The 25818-nt window shown below is 35.3% G+C and overlaps 2 protein-coding genes across 4 annotated transcripts in view; one reads left to right on the top strand and one right to left on the bottom strand.

Annotated features, from left to right (window-relative positions):
- Positions 1 to 561: 561 nt before the first annotated feature.
- On the bottom strand, positions 562 to 14486 carry LOC114659075 (dynein light chain Tctex-type 4). Of its 2 annotated transcripts, none has more exons than XM_028811303.2 (2): positions 14218 to 14486; positions 562 to 4129 (listed from the first exon to the last, which is right to left on the bottom strand). In XM_028811303.2, the coding sequence occupies exon 2, from the start codon at positions 4109 to 4111 to the stop codon at positions 3413 to 3415; it is 699 nt and encodes a 232-aa protein (XP_028667136.1). In that variant the 5' UTR covers positions 4112 to 4129; positions 14218 to 14486; the 3' UTR covers positions 562 to 3412. The 2 variants fall into 2 exon arrangements, with proteins under 2 accessions (XP_028667136.1, XP_051789108.1); XM_051933148.1 differs by lacking the exon at positions 14218 to 14486 and adding an exon at positions 8973 to 9166.
- The window catches only part of LOC114659074 (BTB/POZ domain-containing protein 19-like), a 72964-nt gene continuing 60423 nt past the window's right edge, over positions 13278 to 25818 (top strand). The window contains exons 1-3 of one of the 2 annotated variants that reach the window (XM_028811301.2): positions 13278 to 13502; positions 17322 to 17550; positions 22248 to 22301. In XM_028811301.2, the coding sequence (XP_028667134.1) occupies positions 13402 to 13502; positions 17322 to 17550; positions 22248 to 22301 (384 nt within the window). In that variant the 5' untranslated portion in view covers positions 13278 to 13401. Of the gene's footprint in view, positions 13585 to 17321; positions 17551 to 22247; positions 22302 to 25818 lie in introns of both variants that reach the window. The other variant, XM_028811302.2, reaches the window with a different exon arrangement.

Below are 25818 nucleotides of genomic sequence, written 5' to 3'. Positions count from 1 at the left end.
TGAATGCCCTGCTTATAGGGCTCCTCCGGTTACTTAATCAGCAATAATACTTACTGGAATCTCTGCTTAAAAAGAGAAAAAGGATACCATTTACATGTGGCATTTTGACCTTTTACAGACATTAATTGGAATTTTGGGCTGCAGACAGTTTGCAGCTTCTTCAGCCACGCTCCTAAAACAGCTCCATTTTGCTAATCTGGCAGATCATATAATACTGGCAGCCTAGAGTTAGGATCCGGATTTTCCTTTGTGCCTCTGATCTTTCAGATGTAAAGAATTATGCGCTCAAGACAAGCTTAGAGGAAGATGGCGTTCATATTTTGGAATGAGGGGATTTCTCTGGGAAGTTTTGAAGCCCAGATGAAATATGGTCATTATATTACTTGCAGCTCTTTTCACTAGCATTAACATTTTATAGGTTTTAATTCAAACCAGAGAAGGCCAACAAAGCTCACGGAATATGTAATTTACAAATTATGGAGGAAAAAAAATACAATACACAATATTTCCTTTATTGATTATATAATAATATACAATTATGTTCATAGAGTACTGAAGTAATAGTTTCAAAACCATTTAAAAATATAGTTTATTGATTTTTGACATAATCATTAACCCTAGTAATAATTGGATGAACATAACTGAAATCATGGAATCATATATAAGATTGTGTAACTGTCAGTTTCCTTTAAATTTGCTAAAACATCTGATGGGATAATACTGTATTAAAAATATTAAGATACACCACCTATTAAGAAAACCTATGCTTTGCTTAGAAAAGTTTATGTATATATATCAAAAATGATAGAAAATGAAAAACATGTTTTACATGTTATATACATTGAATGGCCACTTCATTAAGTACAGCTAGCTAATAGTAAAGCGCCCTCAATTTACCCCCAGAATAGTCTGAATTTGTCAGGTCACAGACTCCATGAAGTGTTCAAACTGTGGCACATGGATGCTGGCCCTGGTCAGTTCTCAAGTGTTTCTCTACATCAGTGGACATCTACTCCAAATAGCTCATCCATCAGATCAGCCAGGCTGGACTAAAACATAACCTTGTGGTATAAAGCATTATTTTGAGAATAGTCAGGAGGAACTAGAATTCATTCTTGACATGTGTTCCTTTTTTTCAAAATCTGCCTGAATTCAGAATTTGTGTTCCCTTACTGACGGCAGCCACACATCACATTCTTGCTTGAAATGAGTATCGCACACCACGAGTGTCAACTTGGACTTATCAGCCCTGCACTCAGCTGTCTGTTGACTAACTGCACAAGCCCCGTCAGTCCCCCTTCAATCAACAGGCGCATCATCTTTGGGTGGTGGCGTATTCTTGCTTATTTGTTGTTCGGAATAGCTGCTGTTTCTCACACATGCATGGCAGTGAGTTTAGTACCCACTGTTTTGTCACATTCAAAACCATTTGGTCTTGTCCACTTTCCCCAAACATTTCCACGCACACACAGACAGAAAAATAGGTTATTAGCCTAACTAACTTCCTTTTTACAGCATCATCTACACTTACAATGGAGCTGATGAAATAGTAGAGGGAAGGCCTAGTGTATCTAATAAACTAAACATTTAGTATGAAAATTTAGGCAAAAAGAAAGATACAATAAAGAAGAGAATAAAAACAAAACTGAATAATGAGTCATCTAAATGACAATTGAATGATTGAAAAGGACAGAAATTTCCTCATTAGAAAAAACAGAAAAAGCACAATCATTTGTAAAACATTTACAGTGAAACTGCACCCTTATGCTTTCTTGTATTTAACAGGGAGATTCTTGTTCCACAAAAAAAGTACTAATGAGTCACACAAGACCAGCACACATGGAAATACTGTGTGACACTTCTTCTACGTTTCATTGCTTTTTACTCTTCAACTAGCAGCTTCCTTGCTTTATGCAGAAATAAGGTTTTAAGCTCTGAGTCAGTGATTCCCAAATCTAGCTTATTTTGAAGACCAAGTATGTATGCCAGTTTATGTTGTAGCTAGACTAATAATGACTTGATGATACAGTAATCTAAATTAAAGTATCATAAAGGCAGCCCACAAAGTTTCAACTTAGGCACTCATTTGGATCGATGTTTAGCCCATGTAATGCACACTCAAGACATACTCCATAAATAAAGGGAATCTGGATTTCACTGACTGCCACAATTTAAATCCATCCATTTATTTCCTTTATTTGATTAAATAAGATGAGAAATGAAATGACCCCATTCCAGCAGAAATAGGGGAACAATTAAACTCTCCCGGTTGCAACACTTGGCACATAAAGCTCAACTACACCTTGTGTCACACACATCTACTTTCTGATGATTGCCAATGACAATTGCTTAACCACCATTACTACCTAATCATGTAAGTATTTGCATAGGCTTCATTCAGAATTTCCAATCTTCTTTCTACACTCTGCCTTTCTTTGTTTCTTAAGTCTCTCATAATATAACTTCTTGCTTGGTTTATTTGCTCAGTCCATTGTACTCTTGTATGTGCTTGTTTGTTGACCAACCTCTGCCTTTTTCCCACATCTCCGTCTAACACTGAATTGCTTGTCTGACATTGCCGATTTTTAAACAATGCCACAGGAGGCTTACATTGTTAATAATGTCTGATTGTAAGTCCTGCCATTTGCATAGTTGCTAGAGACCTTATTAAAATGGGAGAACAAGCACAAAAGTACAGACACTGATAACTTACGTCAGGATGCAGCTTACAGCAGGCGTAGCAGCTGCACATAAAACTGGGTCAGTGTAAAAGGAGACATAATTAGGCTAAAATGGACTGCAGGTGATAGTCAAGTGATCCCATTGCCATGTAAAGGCAATCAGGCAGCGCGACAAAGGGAGCCACAATGCACAATAACACAGCTCAATTTTTTTTCTGTTATATTGTTCAGCTAACACAGCCTTCAACATGGCAATAGTGATTGACGTTTTTCTCGAAAACATCCCATAACTACATCTGCTGTGTTTCAGTGCAGGAGTCTATATTGTACAGAACAACCGTGTTACCAGTAGTGCTTTCCTCTCAAATAGTGTAGCCGCACCTCACCACTTTGGAGGTTTTATTGACTGAGAACTCATTTGCAATGAAAACTAGCAGAGATGAAGATCTGCCAAAACCAGGACAGAAAAAACCTGCAGTAATTTATGATAGGCATCTAAAAAAAGTATACAGAAGTCAGTTATGAAGTATCTCAAGTAAAAGTTAATATTTCAGTATACATGTATTGAAATCTAAGAATACTGTACAAGGATAAGTCAAAGAGTATGTTTGTACCTTTTTTTCTTTGTTTTTTAGCTTTTGGCCATGATTAAGATATTGAATACTTTTTGACTTATCCTTGTGTGTCAAATGGTATGATTCATATAGGGGCACAGAGGTGCATTTGCATGATTACTCACAGTACACACCATATACAGCAGCTACCGCAAACAGCGATGAGTTTTTAAAATTAGTAATTGCAAAATTATCATATTTAGGATCCCACAGGCTGCGACTGGCAATTTTCACTCCTTGGTCATTGAGTTGTCCTAGAATGACATTGCACACCAGCTTAAACCGGGGTGGGTTGAGTTCTTTTGCTTTATTTTTAATAAGATCTGCCAGACTCTGAGTTAGTTGGCTACATGTGATTGGGTTGTAGCGCTTGTCTCTCAAAAAGCTAGCAACAGTGACATCTAGAAGATGCTGGACTTTGCCTGTGTCAAATTGACAGCCGTCATCTGGCTCAGTTTTGTAAGTGTTTTCAAACTGAGGTACACGTACAGGCGGACACAAAGGTAGGCCAGAGAAACTAACCCGACCTCCTAACATCCAGGGGCCTATTGACAGTCGTTTGCCCATTGAAATTGATTCTCTGCGACCAAATGGTATACTGTTGTTGAGTATGGAGTTCCGGCGAGAGGAGATTACATTGCGGGCTGCGTCTTTCAGATGTGGCATGGGTTTAGGAATTAAATCCACAGACTGAGAGCTGCGGCGGGTAGAAATGGAGCCAGCACGGGTTCTGGAGGCACCTGGATTCTCAGTATTCAAAGAATTGTTAAACTCTGCCAAGGTCTCCTGTGACAATGGAAGCTGCTTAGCTGCCATATTGTTCAAAAGGTTAAACTGGAAAGCAAAAGACACACAAAAAAAAACATTTATATAGGGAAGAAAAATGAATACAATATTTTCAGCAATATTCTTTAAACACTACCATATGACATCAATCATCCATCCACCTTCTGAAGCAAAAAGCTTCAAATGATTTCAAACGCGAATAAATATGCATACATGTAATGATATCATACATCTGGCTGATTGCTTTAAAGAATATAAGTTATTCAGCACTGAAATCTGTCAGTTTTGCTTGAAGGCAAAATAATTGCTTCAGAAGGATGGAAGAGAATATCAGTGGTAGAAACAAAGATCTTCTGATGAAAAAGAAGAGCAGAAGAATATTCAAACACAATCAGTGATCACTTTTTGTTTTCTTAAAAAGAAACAATATACAATATAAAGATCAAGACAAATATAGTTGAAATAATAGAATTTGGTACATTGATGTGAAGCAAACATTCTTTTTCAATTGTGTGATTTCACACATCAGTACATAAGTAACAGCCATCTAGCTCTCACCTATTTAAATCTAGATAAATCAAACCTTAAATGATAAACGAGATTTGATTTTAGCATTATTTATTTATTAAAGCCAATTTGTAGAAGCCATGTGTGAAAAGGTAAGTATACTCTAACTACATCCATCTCAGTTAAGATGGCAATTAGAGATAAGTGCTGCTAATCAAGTATGCTTGATCAAGCGATGATCAGAATGTGCAACCACTTCAGTATAAAATAAGAATGCCTAGCAGTTCAGTTGGGAGCATTCAGGACAATGGCAACAACATCCTAAGGACAAAAGACAACAGCAATAATCTCTGAGAAGCAACTGTCACTACTCATCAGACTGAGAAAGGTTATAAGGATATATCCACATGAAAAAACTCATTATTCTTCAGTGAGATGATTATTTGCAAATGCAGAACATTCAAGACAGTTAGAAATTTTCTGAGGAGTAGACATCCCAGGAATTTACCCTTAAATTCATATCCTACAATGTTCTGAGAAACTGCAAAACACCCAAAAGTTACATTCAGGAATTTGTAGTCATCTGTTAACATTAGGCCAACACTTAACAAGTATAGCTTTCATGGAAAAGCAGTGAGATAAAAAATCCCTTTACTTCAAAAAGAACATGGCAGCATGGCCTTGATTTGAGAAATTGCATCTGAGTGAGGCAGATCAGACCAAAGTGGAGCTGTTTGGTCATTAAACACAATGCCATGTTTGGCAAAAAAGAAACACAGCACATCACCACAAGAACCTCACACCACCTTATACTATCTGTCAAGACTGGTGGCAAGAGGGGTGATTTGAAGGTGATTTTTTGCAACCACAGGACCTGCATGCCTCATAGTCATCAAGTCCACCTCGAAGTCATCTTTACACAAGTGTAATCTAAAGGAAAATGTGAAGCCATCAGCTGAACAGCTAACATGTTGCAGAATCTGGAACATGTAACAGGATACTGAGCCAACGTGCCCCAACAAATCTATAAAAGATAAAAAGAATCAGTGTTGTAGAATAGCAAAGTTCAGTAAGATGTGCATACACATCTAGCAAATAGCCAAAAAATGTCACTGAACTGAAGCAGAAGGACTTGACCAAAATTCCTCAAATGCAACGATAAACCAATAAGTGCATACAGAAAATGGCTACCATTTGATTGTAATTTTTTTCACACATGGCTTCTGCAATTTGGCTTATTTTCAGTTCAGCTAATAATTGTCAAATAAAAGTCTGATATGTGCTCTTTGTATCCTGAGGTTACATTTTTTTTATTTTATAATGTGGTAATGGCTAGATGATTGGTAATTACATCCTAAAATGTAAAATATATGATTGATAGAAATTGTACTGAGTTTTCCCTCATGGATTCTTCTAATTGGCTTATTTTTTGCTGAATAAAAAATGACAAAAATAAAAATATTGTGTGTGTTCTTTGAAAACTTGGATTAGGTGAGCCTTATTTTAGAATTTTTGAGGACTATTTGATATTCAATTTTGTCCTGAATTTTTTTTTAAGTCATACTTAAAATAATTGATGGCTCTGAAAATACAAGCCTTCATAACACACTCATAAAATAAGCAATAGAAATACATACTGTAAATATGAGGATAAGCAACCAACATATAGGAAATCGCTTACCAGTGATGTCCATAGAAAAGAGAAAATAACATGCAACAGTAAATATACAATTCTACTGGCTGCATTGATATCACTTTTTTAAATGCCTTTTTGCTACATGGAACATAATTACCATTCAAATGTTTTATTACCAATTTGTTTTGATAAAGACATTACTTCCTGTGGAGTTTGGATGTTCTCCTTGTGTATGCGTGGGTTTCCTCCCACTGTCCAAAGACATGGTGGTTAGCTGAACTGGTAACACTAAACTGGACCTAGTACAGTATGTGCTTGATGTGGTTGTGTGAGTTTGACCTGTGATGGCCTTGCGCCCTGTGGTGGCTGGGATGGACTCCAGCCTCTAACCGGCAACCCTGGTCTGGATTAAGCAGGTTATAAAAATGACATGAAACAACATCCCTTTGCTTTCAATCTATTTGGTGAAATATTTTCATTACCTTTTCTTTCTGGAAAGTTGTGTTAGTTTATGTTTTCAAATATCCACTGCATCATTGCTTCTAATTTAAATGAACATAAATGGCTCCTGACCTCTTACGTCCTTTCCATTTCTGAAATGTTGCAGGGCAGATCTGGGACTTTTAACAGATATTCCACAATTGTGAAACATAATGTCCACCAGACTAATTGTCTTGGATACTTTGTCATCAAATAGAAAACACCAACACATGGTGGCAGAAATATTATTAAAATGAGGAGATTATGATAATATTGATTTAGCAGGAAAATTATGTTAAACATCTGCTGTATTCCTGTATGTCTTTCCTCCAAAAAACAACCATAATTAGTCACACAACACATACTAAGACACATGTGCTGACAAGAAATAGGTCCTTCTTCACTTTTCTGCTAATGTTATCTAAATCATCAAGTACTGGATAACACAGCATCAAAAGAAGAAAATTCAACCTACCACAATTGTTTTTTAAACCTCCAGTGACTGATGAAAAGAAAACACAAGCGCTGAGGGGGCAGAAAATTTCACTTGCACACATACCTGGCTCCATGAAAAATGACGGGGAAATGGTATGAAACTAATGAAGAGAATCCCTTCTTGTAAAAGAAGTTATTTACGGTAGGTAGCAGTCGACTTGTCAGTTTGCATTTTACTGTGGAGGGACATTCCCTGTCTCTTGATATGAGCAGGATGCTTATTTGTTATCAGATGTCTTTCTACTGCCTACTCCACACATGATTATAGTGATTGGAAATAAACTGATTTTATTTTCAATTATTCTGATTCTTTTTTGAAAATTCTGCATGGAGAAATGAGACTGTTTTGGATTATGATTTTACACAGGAATAAATGTGCATGGCAGTTTCACCCTGCATTCCATAATCATACTGTTTATTTATTTATGGGGTTTTTTTTGCAGACAGGAAGCAGCTTTTCACCACGGTCCCACTTTTGAGAAAGCTTTAATCACACACCAGGTACACAACTGAACTTTTTCAGTTACATAGTGAGACTGGATGTACTGCTGTATTGGTCTTTGACTACATCATAATTTGTTCGTTTAATATTTTCTACTTCCACTTTTTATATTCTACTTCTGGGCTGGCAGCAACAGGTGCAAGGCAGAAAGCCACCAGGGCACATGCCAGCTGTTCATTCTAGTGTAAGTCAATGGCAGCCTTACAAAAATCACATCAAGGAAAACTGAGTGATACCAGAAACCCTGGCATGATACTTATGGACTATGGAAAAAGCTGAATTCATCAAGGGGAGAGCATAAACACTTCACACAAAAGGCACCTCAGCCTGGTACTGATAACGCTTAATTACATGAAAAGTATTACATTTATGCAGAATCTGTTTTATTTTTAGCACTGATGAGTTGGGCTTCCAAAGCTTCCAGGAGATGATACACTAAACCACTGCATACGTAAAATGTATGCAGAATTATATTTCTAACATTTTTACCATAAACTTGAATAGATAAAATATCCTGGGATAATAATTTTAATATATAATATCAATGGATGTAATCACATTTGCATTTTAAATCATAATAACAAAAGGTGTGCATTTTACATCACTCATTTTACGTGCCATATATTTGTATACATTTTATGAATATTATATATACATATACTGTATATATACATATAATATATATACATATATATATATATATATACATATTATATACCCACATATATACACACACATATATATATACATATTATATATTTTTTTATTATGCCCTATTAGTGTGGTACTACCTCACTGGGTGAGATACCTGGGTTTTGAATCCTGTGCCCAGTCATTTTCCTGGAGTTTGCATGGTCCCCTTGTGTATGTGAGTACAGCAATTTTCCTCCTAAATTCCTAAAGACTGGCAGGTAAGGTTTACTTTAAATTGGATAGTGTGACTGAGCACATGTGCAAGAGTGGGTCCGGCCATGGACTGGTACCGTGTTCACTGCTGGTTCCTGTCTTAAATATTATACCGTAAGAATAGGCTCTGGTTCCTTGCAAGATTGCATTGTCTCACCATTAATGACTTTGTAGGGTGTTCTGTTTTGAAAAAAATTTGATCAAATTAATCTTTTTCAGAAATATTTTGCTACAGCAAAGTCTAATGTAAAAAATATGTTCCATTATAATAAGAACAACTTTGACTCAAAATATCTTCTAGCATTCCAATTTAAACTGTACTGATCAGGTATGCAAATGTTAAAAAAGCAACTTAGATTTCTTACCTTTAAGCATCAGATGAAATGAAGGCTAATGAAAAGAGGTCCTCTTGAATCTGAACAGCTTTCTACGTTTAAGCAGTAGATGAATTTAAAGCTAATGCAAGGAAATCTTCTTGAATCCAAAAAACTTTGACCCACTTGCTTGGACATGTTAATAATCACTACTGTCCTAATAGCTTTGCTGTGCAAGTTTAATTATTTGACATATCTTGGTAACATATTAGCCACAAGGGCAACGCAGGTCAGAAGAAACAGCAACAGAAGAAACAGCAACAGACTGAAACCAAAGCAGGACCACAATCACTCCCAAGAAAGACAGCAAAACTGGGCATTGTGCCACCCACAATGTCACCATAGCAAAGCGTTTTTTTTTTTTCCTTGGGCTATAATTTATTTTACATTGACCTTTATTTTCCTGAATAGGACATGGCAAGCTTATCATGGTGTCCCAGAACTTCCTTTGTCTGCATTTAGAGTCTTTGAAAAACCAGATCACTAGCTTTGAGTGTACCTTAGTTACTTATCTGTCTGGAAGTCAATAATCTTTGTGAGTAACTTAATATCTCAAGTTCCATTACTTATATGGAAACCAATACAAACACATATCTTATGTCTCACTTCAAATGCCTATAACTGCCCTTTTCCAAAACTATCGTCCACAATATCTGAAGGATTTGTGCAATCTATTCTACGTGTAGGCAGGTTTGCCCAGCATTAAAAAAAAAAGTGTATTTGACTTTATGAATTCTAACAGCAACATTTACAAATATGATTAATGCAATTAATATACAGTAATTAAACACAGGGAAATTATAAATTCACATGCAAATTCACATTACTCAAACTCATGTGTTTACCTTAAATAGACTGTCATAACCTTTAAAAGAATACTTGGAAACAATTTTGCAGGTCTTATTTTAAAACTGCATCTATGTGCAGGAAAAGCACATCTGAACAACTGTTTAAGAAATGACAAAAAATATTTTGAGTAAAAGCTCTTTGCATCCCTCAATCCATCCATTAATTTCTGTACCTGTGTATCCAATTCAGGGTTGTGGAAATTGGCAGCTATACCATAATTAATTGGTTTCAAGGCTGAAACAGTCAAAGATATGGTGCCAGTGCATTTTAGGGCACGCACAATCACTTACATTGATATTTATCAATTAACCTAACATGTAAATGTTTGATTTTAGGTAAGACTTAAAAATAGACATGTGCTTCATGCATGGTTCATTATTGCATTATTTCAAAAAAGTATTGCATTATTTTGCAAATATATTGGCAAAAGTGTGGTGTTATTTCACAAATATATTGCCTGCTACTGCCAGCATCACAAACAAATCAGCTGTGCACAATCAAATAACAAAAACCTCTAAGTAATATAAGTTTAGTTTTAATCCAGTTTTAGTTTTAACTCCTCCACCCATACAACAGATAAACTAAGTACCCCAAAATTGTAAGAACGCTTTGACTGATATGGATGAAACTTGCTGACATTATAGAAAGAAGAAAATGAGCCAACATTCATATTTTTTTTTTGTTAATATTTGTTGGTAATACAGTTGAATCAAGTGGGGTATTCTTAGGAATACCATTCTTTTTCTATCTCACCACAGAGAAAAAGCGCTTGCAGTTCATACAAATGAATGCCGCTAGCGTAGACAAATGGGGATGCCACTTTAGGAAAATGAATGCTGCTACTAGAAGTGAAGTGGAAGACAGTTCGGTGAAGCTTTTAGAAGATGTGCTTAGCATGTTATGTTACTGGGTACATGTAGCACAGTACTCTGTTCTGTCGGCATCTACTTATTCCTTGCAATGCAGTACAAAATATAAACCAATTCAAAGGAAAGGTTGTCCCCATGGATTGTTGAGTATATACATATACCTTGGACAACAGGCCTTGTTGATAAAATAAATGCAATATTGTGGAGAAATATGGACCACAATGTGCCTCTACGCTCTGGCTTGCAAAGCAAAAACAAAAGTGCTAATACTTTGTATCGCCCAAATTTAAGCTCTGGGTACAACACAAGCCACGAGCAATGGCACACCTTGGTAAGTTTAAACAGTTGTGCAGTACAGTAAAGAGGGCCGCCTGCCATACAGAACACAGAGAAGCTGGACACTGTACTGTACTATTTCTTTTCACCTGTTCTTTTCTGTACAATGCTTTAAAACATTCAATTTATTCCATAATTGTGCAGCATGTAAACATCATTGCTGTATGCATTAAGCTAAACTAAACCACAATTCACTGTGTACTGCTTTTGATGTAAACCCCACAAAACTTTGCAACAGCATAAAATTATAGATCAAAAGCATTACATTCAAATCTGATTGAAGCTATTTTTACAAGATATGCTACAGGAGAAATTATAATTATTCCCATTATATTAAATTCCTAGTATTTCTATTAATTACCTCTTTGAAGTAAAAAGAATACATCCAGCCATTACCCAACCTGCTATATCCTAACTACAGGGTCACGGGGGTCTGCTGGAGTCAATCTCAGCCAACACAGGGCGCAAGGCAGGAAACAAACCCCGGGCAGGGCACCAGCCCACCGTAGAAAAAGAATACAGTTTCCTACAAAATTGTTAAAACAATTACAGTGATCATCAACTAAAAGTCAAGGACAATCAGTAGGAAAAGCAAGAATTGATCTATGACAAGAATGTTTTATTCATAGCCAATTGTATGTAGCATATTCGTGAATGAGATCAAATGAACTAATAATATTTGCCCTTGATAAAAAATAACTAATATGGTGTAGATAGACAGAAACTTTATTAATCCCAAAGGAAATTGCAGATACAAATATTTAATATTTTAAAACGTGTTGTAAATAGCTAATTTGTAGACAGTATGGTTTATCCTTAGTCTGGTTGCTGAAAAAAGAAAGGTTGGCAGAGAACTGAATAGTGCTATATTTAAAGTGAAGAATGCTGGTCTGCAACCCAAAGAAAACCCTGATGGGCTGTTACAAACTTCTCTCTTAAAAGAGGGCTATTACTCTAGAAGGCACTACAATAATCAAGTCACTGCAAAGCACTTTGTAATCTGCGGTGAAAGGAGTGTGAGTGCACTAAACTAGGATTGTGGTGATATAAGTTAGTTTGTATTAGACATGGGTGCTTTGCATTCAGTGTTTGCTAGTCAAACATTTCACATTTAATCCACCATGCTACTGTTTATTTAAGATAAAACTCATTTTAATTATAGTAATTGAAGCTGCCCCCCATAATCCTGAATTGGATTAATCATGTTTGAGAATGTTATGCAACAGAAACCACAAAAGGACAAAAGTGTCAAAACTTTCATTTGATGAGCAGCAGTGGTTCAAGGTTTAGCTCTAACCCATTTGAAAAGCAGTGTCTATTTCAAGCATACAAAGGAACTTCATTTTTAAATATGCTTCTGACTTGCTTCTTCCTACTTTTTAAAACAATACAGTGTTAGTTTGAAATTTCAACTGTTCAAAATTTTTAGATGATATCTGTGGTACCTTAAGATATTTATACTTTTTAGTGAATTTCCCATTGGGATTAATAAAGTATCTATCTATCTATCTAGTTTCCGTCAGGGGAGAAACACTTTTCAGAGACCAGGCTTGCCTGACTATTATCTGTTTTATGTAGAAGGATGTTAAAATGTATTACTGTGGCACAGTTTGTCTAGAAATTCCAAAAGCATATCTAGTAAACTTTAGATGATTGTAGTGTTGGGTACTACCTGAGTTTGAAATAGACCTAAAAGGGTATGATGTCATCATTATTCCCATAGTGGCTGTAACAAACATTAAGGCACAAATCAATATAAAATATTAATCATTTGTTTGTTGATGCGCTTCTTCATGATGTATGAAAGTAAACTTGATGTGCTACAGTGTCCTTAATCTTACTTGTCTATACATGAAGTATCTCGCTCAAGGTAATACAGCAACAGGCAGCGCAAAGTTGTAACCATACCTCTACCTGTAATACACGCTAATCCCCTCAATCGACCTTGATGATTTTCACCGAAACGAAAAGCTTCAGAACAAAACTTATGAAATGCAAATTTCACGCAGACAAAAAGTGAGTGGGGGTGGAATGAGTGCTGTGAGGCGATCACCGGCTTCACTGGAGAATCTGAGTATATACACTTACACTGTCCTGTGTGTATATATATATATATATATATCGTCCGTATCATTACGTTAAAAATGTTTTTATTAACGTTCGGTTTTTGTTCATTCAAACTCAACCCCCACCTTCTTCAGCCAATCCCCAGCCGCTTTCTTCTATGCCTACTTGTCAAGCCGCTGGCGGTGTTACGTAGCAGCCAGTATGTCCTCTAAAAGTTAACATAAAACTTATTTTTTCAAGTTACTTTATGTAAAGTTTACTTACAATAACAAAAATATAACACGTGTTTTGCTTTCATAATGACTTCGAATTGTTCTCCACTACCCACCGCTTGCAAACACGGACGTGCAACCGCGTTTACTGCAGCCCTACGAAGTCTGGTCAACAATCCTGAATTCAGGTGAGAGACCGACTGTGAAAGATTGCAAAGAAAGCCCGATGATTCGTACAAAATGCACAGGCCTTATGAAGTTCCCCGGACGGTGAGCATACGATGCCTTCAGAAGTTTTTTTTATGTTAACAAGTAAAGCTATCTGGATAGCTAACAAATAAACGAACAATCGAGAAGACATCTTTCAGGCGTTAATTTTTTTTTTTTTTTAGAGAAAAAGTTTCAGTTTGCGCAATTACACTTCGGCGCTTTTCTGCTATAGGTCAGTCAGTTCAGCTGTTACGCTGTTAGAAAGCGAAGGTGCTTAGCAGAAGGTCTTTCATGCCTTCGCAGTGAAAGCGATAAGCGCTGCTATTTGTTTTGCTAAATCACATTACGTTGCATGGCACAGACGTTTGTTATTTTATCAGTATTTTTCTTTATAATATAAAGCAGATTTAAGATTTCAGACACGTATATCTTGATTTTTTTTAAGAGAGATAAACTTAAATATTAAGAGTCTTTTAGGAGAAAAGGAATGATATGATTTCAGAAATATTCTGCGGTTTTTTTTTGAAGAAAAACAAATAAATGACAAATACGAGCTATGTCCAGAATTGGTTACCGTCTTATGAATAACTTTTTTTATTAAAAAAGCTGTATTTATATATTAATAAAGTTCAAATTTAGGTAAGTTTAAAAGAAGTATTTAGAAGACTCAGAAGGCAAGATTGATTAACTTACCTTGATAAATAACTTGTTATTAAAATAACTTGTTCTTTTACGGTTAAGGAAATCGGTTGGACACCTTTGTCATTTGTCGGTGGTGGCTTTTCAAATGTGTAAACGACTTCTAAAAGCCGGTGTAGTTTAGGTAGTTGTACAATCCCATCCCATCTTAAACGCTGCTCTGCAGACCGGTCGTAGTATACTTATAATTATACGAGTCCTGTGTTGTAAGAGCTTTTCATTCATTATCCAGACTAAAAAACATAGCTGTCTGGGGTCAGTTCCATAGTAACTTTTCAAAAACAAAACAAAAGTCTCTATCTGTGTCAAAGGGTCATCTCCTGACAGATCAGAGAGATTAGTAAACATCTACTATTGCCTAATACAAATGTATTGAAGCATGTTTGTATCTGAGTGAACATGGGACTAGACGATGCTTGCTTGATCCCCAAGTGATTGTTTCTGCAATTTGCAAAAATAAAAATCTTTGACAGGTGATTGTTGAAGTGAAAGTTGCTTAATGAGTTATATGTAAATGTTGCTGTCACTTGCATACTGATTCAGGATTTAATCATCCCAGTACCTCCTGTAATGCAAAATTGTGACCATTAGGAGTGTGATAAGGCTTGTACCAATTATTGTTGCATAAACCTGTCATTATACAAACGTTGACATCTCATATCCTTGAGCAAAGTATCTTATTTTTAATTTGCTTCTAAGTAAATGTTTACAGAAACTCTTGACTCAGGCAGGAGATTCTAAAATAAAAGGTTACGTCTGTTTCACATGTTATGTTATTTAGTACACAAAAACTATTTGGGTTTGAAGCTCGAAAGTTGCAGATTAATTTAATAATGCAGTCTTAGCTCCTGGTGTCTCAAGTGGTATAGATAACTGTCATTGTACATGTGCCATCAGTACACATAAACTTCTTTAAAAGAGAGTTCTGATTGTTAATACTATGTAAAACAGATTGACTACTTATTTAAGGTAGGCATTGTGGTGGCTCAGTGATTAGCATTACTGTCACACCTCAGGGTCCTAGATTTTCTTTCCAAACAAGTCACTATTTGTGTGGTATCTCCAGCTCCCTTCCGTATTTCAATAATGTCTGTGTTGGTGATTGGCTTCCTTTTTAAATTGTAGGAAGCTAGACTAGCTTCTTAGATTTTGAAAATGTGGATTTGAGAAATTGATGGATGATATTTTCAGAGTTAGTGTTAGCTTGGTTTGATTTTGATAGTAAAAAGAATGGGAATGATAACAATTTGGGGTTAAGCACACTTTTTACCCCTTTACTACCTGTGATTTTCAAAAATGATGAAAAAGTTTTGTTTTTTTAACTAATATATGGGCACATTATGGGCTTTCTTGAATATAGAAATTATATAATGTGTGATGAGAGATTTTTGCTTTATTTATATCCATATTTGTTCCAATTTAGGTGTGTTTGCTTTTAATGCGAAAAGCACCTATTGTGATTACCACATCTGTCTGTCTGTTCATCAGTCTGTTCATATGAAATAGCTCAAATCCCAGTGGACCAAATTTGCTGAAATTTAGCACACTTATTTTTCAAGGCAATTTGTCCAGAAAGTTTACTTTTTGTTTAGATATTTAAAATAGAACGTGCTGTACAGAGTTACGATATTTCAAAAATTCACATTGAAAAGTATTAGTGAATTTGCAAAATTGTCAGTCTTAAAACAGTGAAACATTCAGATTTGAAATACTGATTAATTTGCGGTTTCAGTTTTACCCCGAGAGAGTTTACTTCAGCTTATATATTTCCCTCAATTACTCATCTGACTGCCGTACTGATGATAAAATGGATCACCAATACAAGTTAGTGAAATTTTGCGATGCCGCACCTGTAGTATTTCAGCTCACTTCTCCCGCTGCTTGAGGTAAGTTAATCATAAAAAAAGAGGAAAGAAAAAAAATCACTTTTCTAGGCATGAATTTAATTGGAAAAGAATTATGTTCACATCAATCGGTAAGTACAGAATGAACAAATATGTCTTCAGTATTTATGTTCACATCCCAGGTGCTTTTTGCATGGATTTACATGTTCTCCCCATATCTGGGTGTGTTTCCTTCCACAGTCAACAGACTTTCAGGTTTGGTGAATTGGTGATGCTAAATTTGGTGTTTGCGCGAGAGTGCATCCCACAACCCTTCTCAGGATTAAGCAGGCTTAGAAAATGGAATGATGTTTACTTTGCACTAAAAACAGCCTCACAGCTGTGTTATCTACACATTATAATGATTCAATATTTCTCTGACACTATAATTTATTGGCAAAGCCCCAGACTTACTCTTTATCATGGTCCAAATCAGGCAACAGTTTTAGAATGAGACTTTAACACAGATTTTAACTTTACATTTAATTCTTTTAAAACTGTTATGTTTAAGAAATTGAACTATAATTAGACACAGGTACTCCACATCCAGCAACTAAAATATTAGCATATCTATTAATGCCATTTTTAAGTTACTCGACTCGGACTCTACTGTCTGTGAAAATTGTTGAGCTACTACAAGCCTATTTGAACTAATTTTTAATTATATTATAAAACACTGTTAAATATGAATAACTAAGATGTTTGATTGCTTTCTGTTATTGCTGTTACTCTTATTTATGACTCCCTGTTACAAAAAATGTTTCATAATCAAAAATATGAAAACACACTGTTTGGTGTTGTAACATAGTAAATGCTCAGGCTTTTAAATCAATGAACTAAGTCATCAAATGTAACAGAATGTTGCACCATAAATGCATTTTTTAACTTGCATAAATCTAATTTTGCATTAAAGGACAGTATTAAACCTCAGCCTATTTCTTCAGCATTGGCTGAAAGGCAATGCTTATGTCAGGGTTAAAAGTATGAAATTTATGAATAACCTGAACTTCAAAGATCCCAGAAAAGTGAAAAATATATTTTCTTTTTTACAGAGTGAAATATCCCATTTGCCTGAGACTTATTTCAGTTTTTCATATAGTTTTAAATAGTAATGAAATAATTAGGTTCTGCCATATTTGTAAATGTGATGATCTGTTACTTTTCCTTTTTTCAGATAATTGTTAAAAGTTTTTTTTCTTTTTTTATATATTGCAGTGATGTAAAATTTTTGGTGGGTAAAGAGAGGAGAGAGGTGTTTGCCCACCGCTGTATTCTTGCTTGCCGATGTGAAGTTTTTCATGGCATGTTCAGCCATCATTTCCAACGTTCAGTTGTTAAGGAATGGTTGGAAGAACCCCTTGTGCTCTCTGAAGTGCAGCCAGATGTGTTTTTGGCAGTGATTGAGTTTCTGTATACCAATTGTGTATCGTTGAACAAGATCATTGTAAGTAATGCATAAATTATGTGATTAAATTTATTTCGGTATTATGTTCTGTTATGTAATTTTTTGGTAACAGAAATGCATTTGATCATTTTTAGGTTTATCTTTAATAAAATAAAAGTAATGCTCATTAGTGAAAATTCTGTGGCTTTCAAGTATTAATACAGAGTATGTCTTTTATTAACAAATAAATAAGTAATGCTTATTGTATTTTACTGCTAAAAAGGTATTTGCAAGTTATGACTATTTCAGTACAGAATCTATGTGTGTCTATATCTATATGTAGAAGTTTCTAGAGCAACTTATCAGTCTGAGTTAGTTTTTATTTTGGTGACAAGCTATCATATACTGTAAATATAGCATTAGAGATACCGTTTAACCTTTTTATATTTATCATTACATTTTCTTTTGCCAGCCAGCTGTGTGTTTCTTAAGTTTTCTTCAATCTGGTCAGTCTTCATGGTACAATCCATTATTATTATAAAATTACGTTTTGAATGGATATGATGTCAACATCCTGCTGTTACATTTGTTAGTTTTACTGCCTTACAGCTTGTGGACTCCACTTTGATAGAATGCTAGACAGAGCATGTTTATCTTGGGTATTCATCGGTTTCATCTACAATTTCCTTATTCTCACCACAGTCCATAGAAATGTTAATCCATCGGGGCGCACTTTTAAATCATACTTACATTTATATTTCTTAGTGTTGGTAGAAGTTTCAGATTTATGCCTGCCATATTTTGCTACCATAGTGGATTATGTGTCTCCATGTTCTTCAGCTCATCAGAAAATAAATCTCAAATAGTTTGAAATCTCTCCTCCATATTATGTGAATTTTGATATTTCTATTCAGAATGAAAATAAAAAAAATATTGCTGTGTACTTATTTGAGTTTATCCTGTAACAATTATTCTACTTCATGGTACACTATATTGCCAAAAGTATTGGCATGCCTGCCACACACATGAACTTTAATGACATCCCATTCTTAATACATAGGCTTTAATATGGAGTTGGTCCACCCTTTGCAGCTATAACAGCTTCAACTCTTCTGGGAAGGCTTTCCACAAGGTAGGAGTGTGTTTATGGAAATTTGTAACCATTTCTTCCAGGAGAGCATTTGTGAGGTCAGGCACTGATGTTTGATGAGAAGGTATGGCTCGCAGTCTCCACTCTAATTCATCCCAAAGGGGTTCTATCAGGTTGAGGTCAGGGCTCTGTGCAGGCCAGTCAAGTTCCTCCAAACTTAACTTGCTCATCCATTTCTTTATAGACCTTGCTTTGTGCACTGGTGCGTGCACAGTCATGTTGAGACAAGAAGGGGCCATCCCCAAAATGTTCCTACAAAATTGGGAGCATGAAATTGTCCAAAATGGCTTCATATGCTGAAGCATTAAAAGTTCCTTTCACTGGAACCTCTGAAAAAAAAAAAACACACACCATAATCCCCTTCGCAAAACTATACACTTGGCACAATGCAGTCAGGCAAGTACTGTTCTCCTGACCAGACTCGTCCATTGGATTGCCAGACAGAGAAGTGTGATTCGTTACTCCAGAGGACGCGTCTCGACTGCTCTAGAGTCCAGTGATGGTGTGCTTTGCACCAATGCATACAATGCTTTGTATTGCACTTGGTGATGTAAGGCTTTGATGCCGCTGCTCAGCCATGGAAACCCATTCCATGAAACTCTCTATGGACTGTTCTTGAGCTTTTGGAGCAATTGAATCTACAGAAAGTTGGCGACTTTTGCACACTGTGCTCCTCAGCATGCTCTGTGATTTTATGTAGCCTACCACTTCATGGCTAAGTTGCTGTTGTTCCCAGTTGCTTCTACTTTTTTATAATACCACTAACAGCTGACCGAGGAATATTTAGTAGTGAGGAAATTTCACGAATGGACTTATTGCATCCTACCATGGTACCTTGCTTGAATTCACTGAGCTCCTGAGAGTGACCCATTATTTTACAAATGTTTGTAGAAGCAGTATGCATGCCAAGATGCCTGAGTTTATACACCTGTGGCCATGGAAGTGATTGGAACACTGAATTCAGTGATTTGGAGGGGTGTCCCAATACTTTTGGCAATATAGTGTGTTTATGGAGGATAGATTTCTGTATTAGTTAATGTACATTGTTAACTATAATTCTGGCATTAATGGCTTAGTGGTATAGTGGCATAGTAATTAATGAATCTATTTCATAGCTTCAGGAAACTGGATTCAAACCCTAGCCTGGTCTTTGAAAGTTTAGAATGTGCACATTCTTAGGCAATTTGTGGTTGTTTTTGAATGACTGGGAGGACATTACTGGCTCAGGCATGTGGCAGTCTTAGTTTTAATGGATAAATGTACCCCTAGCAATTATCATACATGCATGTTTATTTATTTTTTTGTCTTCTCGATGAGAGAAAACAAACTTGCACTTTGAGCAAAACAGTGGCATAATAGATTAACATGATCACACTTGGAATGAAAAAAATAATTTTTTAAAATTTTTCATCTAGTTCCACATACCTGAAAAGTTTATATGTATTGTATTTGATTTACAATGTAATACACTAAATGAATAATTAAACATTAAATGCACACTGGACAATATGTAAAATTAGTATTTTAAATTACATTCAAGTATGCACAGATACAGTACTGATAAATACGACTGCTTTTGGGAAGTTTCATTTATTCTGTAGATTGATAACCGTAATAAAATACATCTGTATTTTTGCCTAGTACCCTCAAAGGGAAATATGATGTATTTGATTAGCAGCTTTGGAGATATAGAATAGTCAATCAGTTGCATAAACTTTACTGTTAAAGTAAGACTGGTGCCAGCGGCAGCAGCAGTGTGGTTTAAACAGCAAAACGTTAAATGTCAATGTCAAAGTCTTGGAAATAAGATTACCGTTTCATTTGAAAACACAGAGGAGAATGCAGTAGCTTTAATAGTTCTTATATAAGCAAGAGAAAACATTTTGCACTTGTTTCACTACTTCTTGCTATTATTTCAAGCAAATCTCAGCAGACTCCACTTTCTGTCACAGAAAGTTAACTGCATCAGAACAAGCTGTTGCTAAGAGCTCACAAAGTGGCATGACTCTAGAAAGTTTATACTGTATTTCTAAGATTAATGAAATGCTACTACATTAGACTCATCCAGATTCCCACCACCTCTAGTGGAGACATACTTAATGTACATTGTGAACTTTTACAATGTTTCTTTTTCATTGATTCAGATTAAAACATCTAACATTCCTTTTATTTATCCTTTCTCAACAGAGACAAATGTATTCTGAAGTCAAGTTCTTTGGGAAGAAAGCAATGTTAAATGTTTGCTTATGTGTAGTGCAATATATATTTTTTCTTCCATTTGGTTACAGAATATAATATTGTTTGATCTGAGTAAGATACAGTGCTGCATGTCTTAATTTTTTTTTAATTCTTTTCATTGTATTGTAATGCACAACCCTAAACTGTAGCATGCACTTTTCCCAGACTGAGGATATGAAATTTTGTTTTCTGCCATATTAGTTTTAAAACATGAAGACTGTACACTCTAAGATGACTATGTACTGCTTAATAATAATCAAACATATGACCCCATCTGGGATGGCCTCAGGTGTCTGTAAGAGCCCATCTGCTGGTTTCATTCTTTGCATTCCTTGGTCTATGCCAGCAACAGGGTGTTTGAATACTATCATGATGGAAAGGAGAAGATTATCAAATAAATCATGTGCTAATAAAATCTACAGAATGTTTATAATGACTGAGTAAATGTATTTGGCAGTATAATATTTTCATTTTCTGTAATTCAGACTACTTCTGTACTAGAACACAGAGTTGCCTTATTCATCTACTTGTCTTTTTTTCTTCTTCCATCCTAAACAAAAGTGCTTACCTTGGTATTTTGCTTATAATGTTGTTTTATTAAAGGGATCCATCATTAAAACTTCACAAAGTAATGTCAGCCTTACTTGCTTAAATCCTTACAACTTTCTTTTTTTAACATTTATTCTATTAGGTTGGTGAATTCTGTGTGCAAATATAAAAGGTTTTCTTTTTTGCATAGGATTGCAGAGCTGATAGAAGCAAATTGTCTGAGTCCAGACTCTGCACAAGTCATTTGGTTATTTATGTCTTCAGTTTTAGATGAACTACTTAGCAAATTAAAATTGAGGATTGTTCTGAAAGAATCATGTGCTTGCAGGATTTGTAACCCTGTTTGTAAATTTATTAGAAGATGAAGTTAAAAAAAGTCAGACAGATTCCTGCTTGACTTAGTATTTTTTTAAGTTACTCACAGTAGCCTGTTTTAAGGTTCTTAAATCAGATTAAATAAATTAATAATGAAATGTGAAGTTAAGGTAAGGAGTGTTTTTGAATGTGAAAGTTTTAGTTATCAAGATGGAATAGTATAGTCTTCTAAGCTTTTAAATCAACACTTTATTTTTAATTCATAGCAGGGGGACTGAAGATGACTTAAAATGCTATTAGTCACCACATTCAATCAAAAGTGTGACTAATGGTTATTAGTTACAGATGCAACAAATTTATTAGCACAAGTGCTCTTCATTCTCATTGTAACCTAAAACATTTTATATGGTGACAAAGTGTTATTGTTTCTCTTTTAATAAATTTAGGCATTTCATCTTTGTTGGTTTTTACCCTGTATCTAACATTAGATGTGTTCATATTTAAGGCTTTGGAAGTTTTAACATCGGCTGTGGAATATGGTCTGAATGATCTTCGAAAGGTATTTGTTTTATTTTATTTTGGTTAATGAAAGACATTTCTCTTCTTTCATGATGTGGGGCTGGGAATTCAGTTTGGTCATGAGGTTAACAGTACGGCATTATCTGTACATTAATGAATTAATGAAAACATTATGCATATTATGGGATATTGACAGCAATATAAATACCGTATATTATACATTAATGTAAAGTTGACATGCGTGTGTGTATATGATGTATGTGCATATGTGTGTATGTACTAGATATAGATACCTGTATGTAGATATACAGGTGCTGGTCATAAAATTAGAATATCATGACAAAGTTGATTTATTTCAGTAATTCCATTCAAAAAGTTAAACTTGTACATTAGATTCATTCATTACACACAGACTGATGTATTTCAAATTTTTATTTCTTTTAATGTTGATGATTATAACTGACAACTAATGAAAGTCCCAAATTCAGTATCTCGGAAAATTAGAATATTGTGAAAAGGTTCAATATTGAAGACACCTGGTGTCACACTCTAATCAGCTAATTAACTCAAAACACCTTCAAAAGCCTTTAAATGGTCTCTCAGTCTAGTTGTGTAGGCTACACAATCATGGGGAAGACTGCTGACTTGCCAGTTGTCCAAAAGACAACCATTGACACCTTGCACAAGGAGGGCAAGACACAAAAGGTCATTGCTAAAGAGGCTGGCTGTTCACAGAGCTCTGTGTCCAAGCACATTAATAGAGAGGCGAAGGGAAGGACAAGATGTGGTAGAAAAAAGTGTACAAGCAATAGGGATAACCGTACCCTGGAGAGGATTGTGAAACAAAACCCATTCAAAAATGTGAGGGAGATTCACAAAGAGTGGACTGCAGCTGGAGTCAGTGCTTCAAGAACCACCACGCACAGACGTATGCAAAACATGGGTTTCAGCTGTCGCATTCCTTGTGTCGAGCCACTCTTGAACAAGAGACAGCATCAGAAGCGTCTCGCCTGGGGTAAAGACAAAAAGGACTGGACTGCTGCTGAGTGGTCCAAAGTTATGTTCTCTGATGAAAGTAAATTTTCCATTTCCTTTGGAAATCAAGGTCCCAGAGTCTGGAGGAAGAGAGGAGAGGCACAGAATCCACGTGAGGTCCAGTGTAAAGTTTCCACAGTCAATGATGGTTTGGGGTGCCATGTCATCTGCTGGTGTTGGTCCATTGTGTTTTCTGAGGTCCAAGGTCAACACAGCCGTCTACCAGGAAGTTTTAGAGCACTTCATGCTTCCTGCTGCTGACGAACTTTATGGAGATGCAGATTTCATTTTCCAACAGGACCTGGCACCTGCACACAGTGCCAAAGCTACCAGTACCTGGTTTAAGGACCATGGTATCCCTGTTCTTGATTGGCCAGCAAACTCGCCTGACCTTAACCCCATAGAAAATCAATGGGGTATTGTGAAGAGGAAGAAGCAATACGCCAGACCCAACAATTCAGAAGGGCTGAAGGCCACTATCAGAGCAACATGGGCTCTCATAACACCTGAGCAGTGCCACAGACCGATGCCACGCCGCATTGCTGCAGTAATCCAGGCCAAAGGAGCCCCAACTAAATATTGAGTGCTGTACATGCTCATACTTTTCATGTTCATACCTTTCAGTTGGCCAACATTTCTAAAAATCCTTTTTTTGCATTGGTCTTAATTGATATTCTAATTTTCCGAGATACATAAATTGGGACTTTCATTAGTTGTCAGTTATAATCATCAACATTAAAAGAAATAAACATTTGAAATACATCAGTCTGTGTGTAATGAATGAATCTAATATACAAGTTTCACATTTTGAATGGAATTACTGAAATAAATCAACTTTGTCATGATATTCTAATTTTATGACCAGCACCTCTGTATATATATAGAGAGAGCTACTTTATAACATTTCATTGTTGCTTTGGTAGTGAGATAATTTTAGAAAGTTATTGTATAATCCTTATGTATAAACATGCTAATTAATAATTTACTTGCAATATTTTATTCTTCACAGTACTAAATATCTGTAGCTGTTATATATTCGATAGCAAAATTTTAAACAGAATAGCACTAATATCAACTGCATTTCATTGTTTGTAGTAATTACTGTTCAGTATAATTCATTGTTTAATTCAAGTTTGTATTCACATCAGGTTTTTGTGTTAATTTATCCATTTATGTATTTTTTTTTGTAAAAATATTGTAAAAAGAGGACTTTCATACGTTTTACCTGTAAGCCATTTGTTTATGATCCTGACAATTGGTTATTGACCAAAAATATAATTTGCCAAGCTTAAGATACCCATGCAACACATAGAAATCTATTCTGTGACTGTACTCCTCTTTAGTACCTTATTCAAGCACTTTCCTGATTCCCAAGGCTGTAATATAAAACTTTCTTAAACACATTTAGTTGTTGGTGGTGCATGTTGCTGGAACCTACCTTAGCAGCATAAGGTGGAGGCCAGCCCTAGATGGAGGGCTAGTCCTTCACCATGCCCTCTGACACATTCATCCACATATGCACACTAAGCCAGTTTATATTCACCAGTTAAGTTAATATCCATGTCATTGAAATGTGGAAGGAACCTAAAGTACCCTGAAAAAATCCAACGTGGAGAGCTCCGCATGGGCATCTGGGTATGGGATTTTAAATGATGAAGCTGGATCTGTGAAACAGCAGGCAATACTTACTTCACTTTCATGCTGCCTGTACCTGTACCATTCATTGTACATTCAGCAATATTTTAGATTTTAAAATATAGATAGTAACATATTAAGTTTGGAACATATAGTGGTAAATGGCAGAAATCACAGTAAATAAAAGATAATGTAAAAACATATTTGGTTACATTGAAATTAGTATTTTTGGAAGAAAAATATAAAATGTTAAAAAATTGCAAGGAATAAGTATCAACACAAGCCCCTAAAGAACCCATATGTCAAAAAGAGTGGTCTGTTTTTGAGTTGTCTTTTGTGAATTTTCCTGTTATACCATATCCCCTTATATCCTTAGGAAAATGAAATATAAATTTACTTGCAGTAAAATTTTCATAAATGAATAACATTTATTAAATGTTGTTTGCATTTATAATGTCAGAATTTGGTACATTGAGTATTGATTTTATTGTATAACAATTTAAACACATAATAAGGGAAATTTGTGTAAGAGACAAATAGCAAAAAAAATGTAATTTGTATGCAATATAAAATTAGATTTTAATTTTCTGACACGGAGCATTTCCTTCCTGGTCGTACAGTATACAAATAAGTACAGTATAAAGGTAGAGTAGCTGAATTTGCCAAAAAAAAGTTATTATCAGTTTTGTTTATAAAACACTTCTGTTCTACATTGTTGTTTTTTTTTCTTTTTCTTTTCAATAAAGGCCAATTGTGCTCTTATCATAGACCTCAACACAGCTAACAGTTGTGCTGGTTATTTGACATTAGGAGGCTACCTTAAGTCCTAAATTTGAAGTTTCAGTTTTTTTTAATGTGTGCTCACAATTAAGGAGCTAAAATGACAC

The sequence above is a fragment of the Erpetoichthys calabaricus genome, chromosome 10 (assembly GCF_900747795.2).
Source record: "Erpetoichthys calabaricus chromosome 10, fErpCal1.3, whole genome shotgun sequence".
Taxonomy (NCBI): domain Eukaryota; kingdom Metazoa; phylum Chordata; class Cladistia; order Polypteriformes; family Polypteridae; genus Erpetoichthys; species Erpetoichthys calabaricus.
The sequence above is the reverse complement of the archived record's forward strand: the minus strand, read 5'-3'. Positions and strand labels throughout refer to the sequence as shown.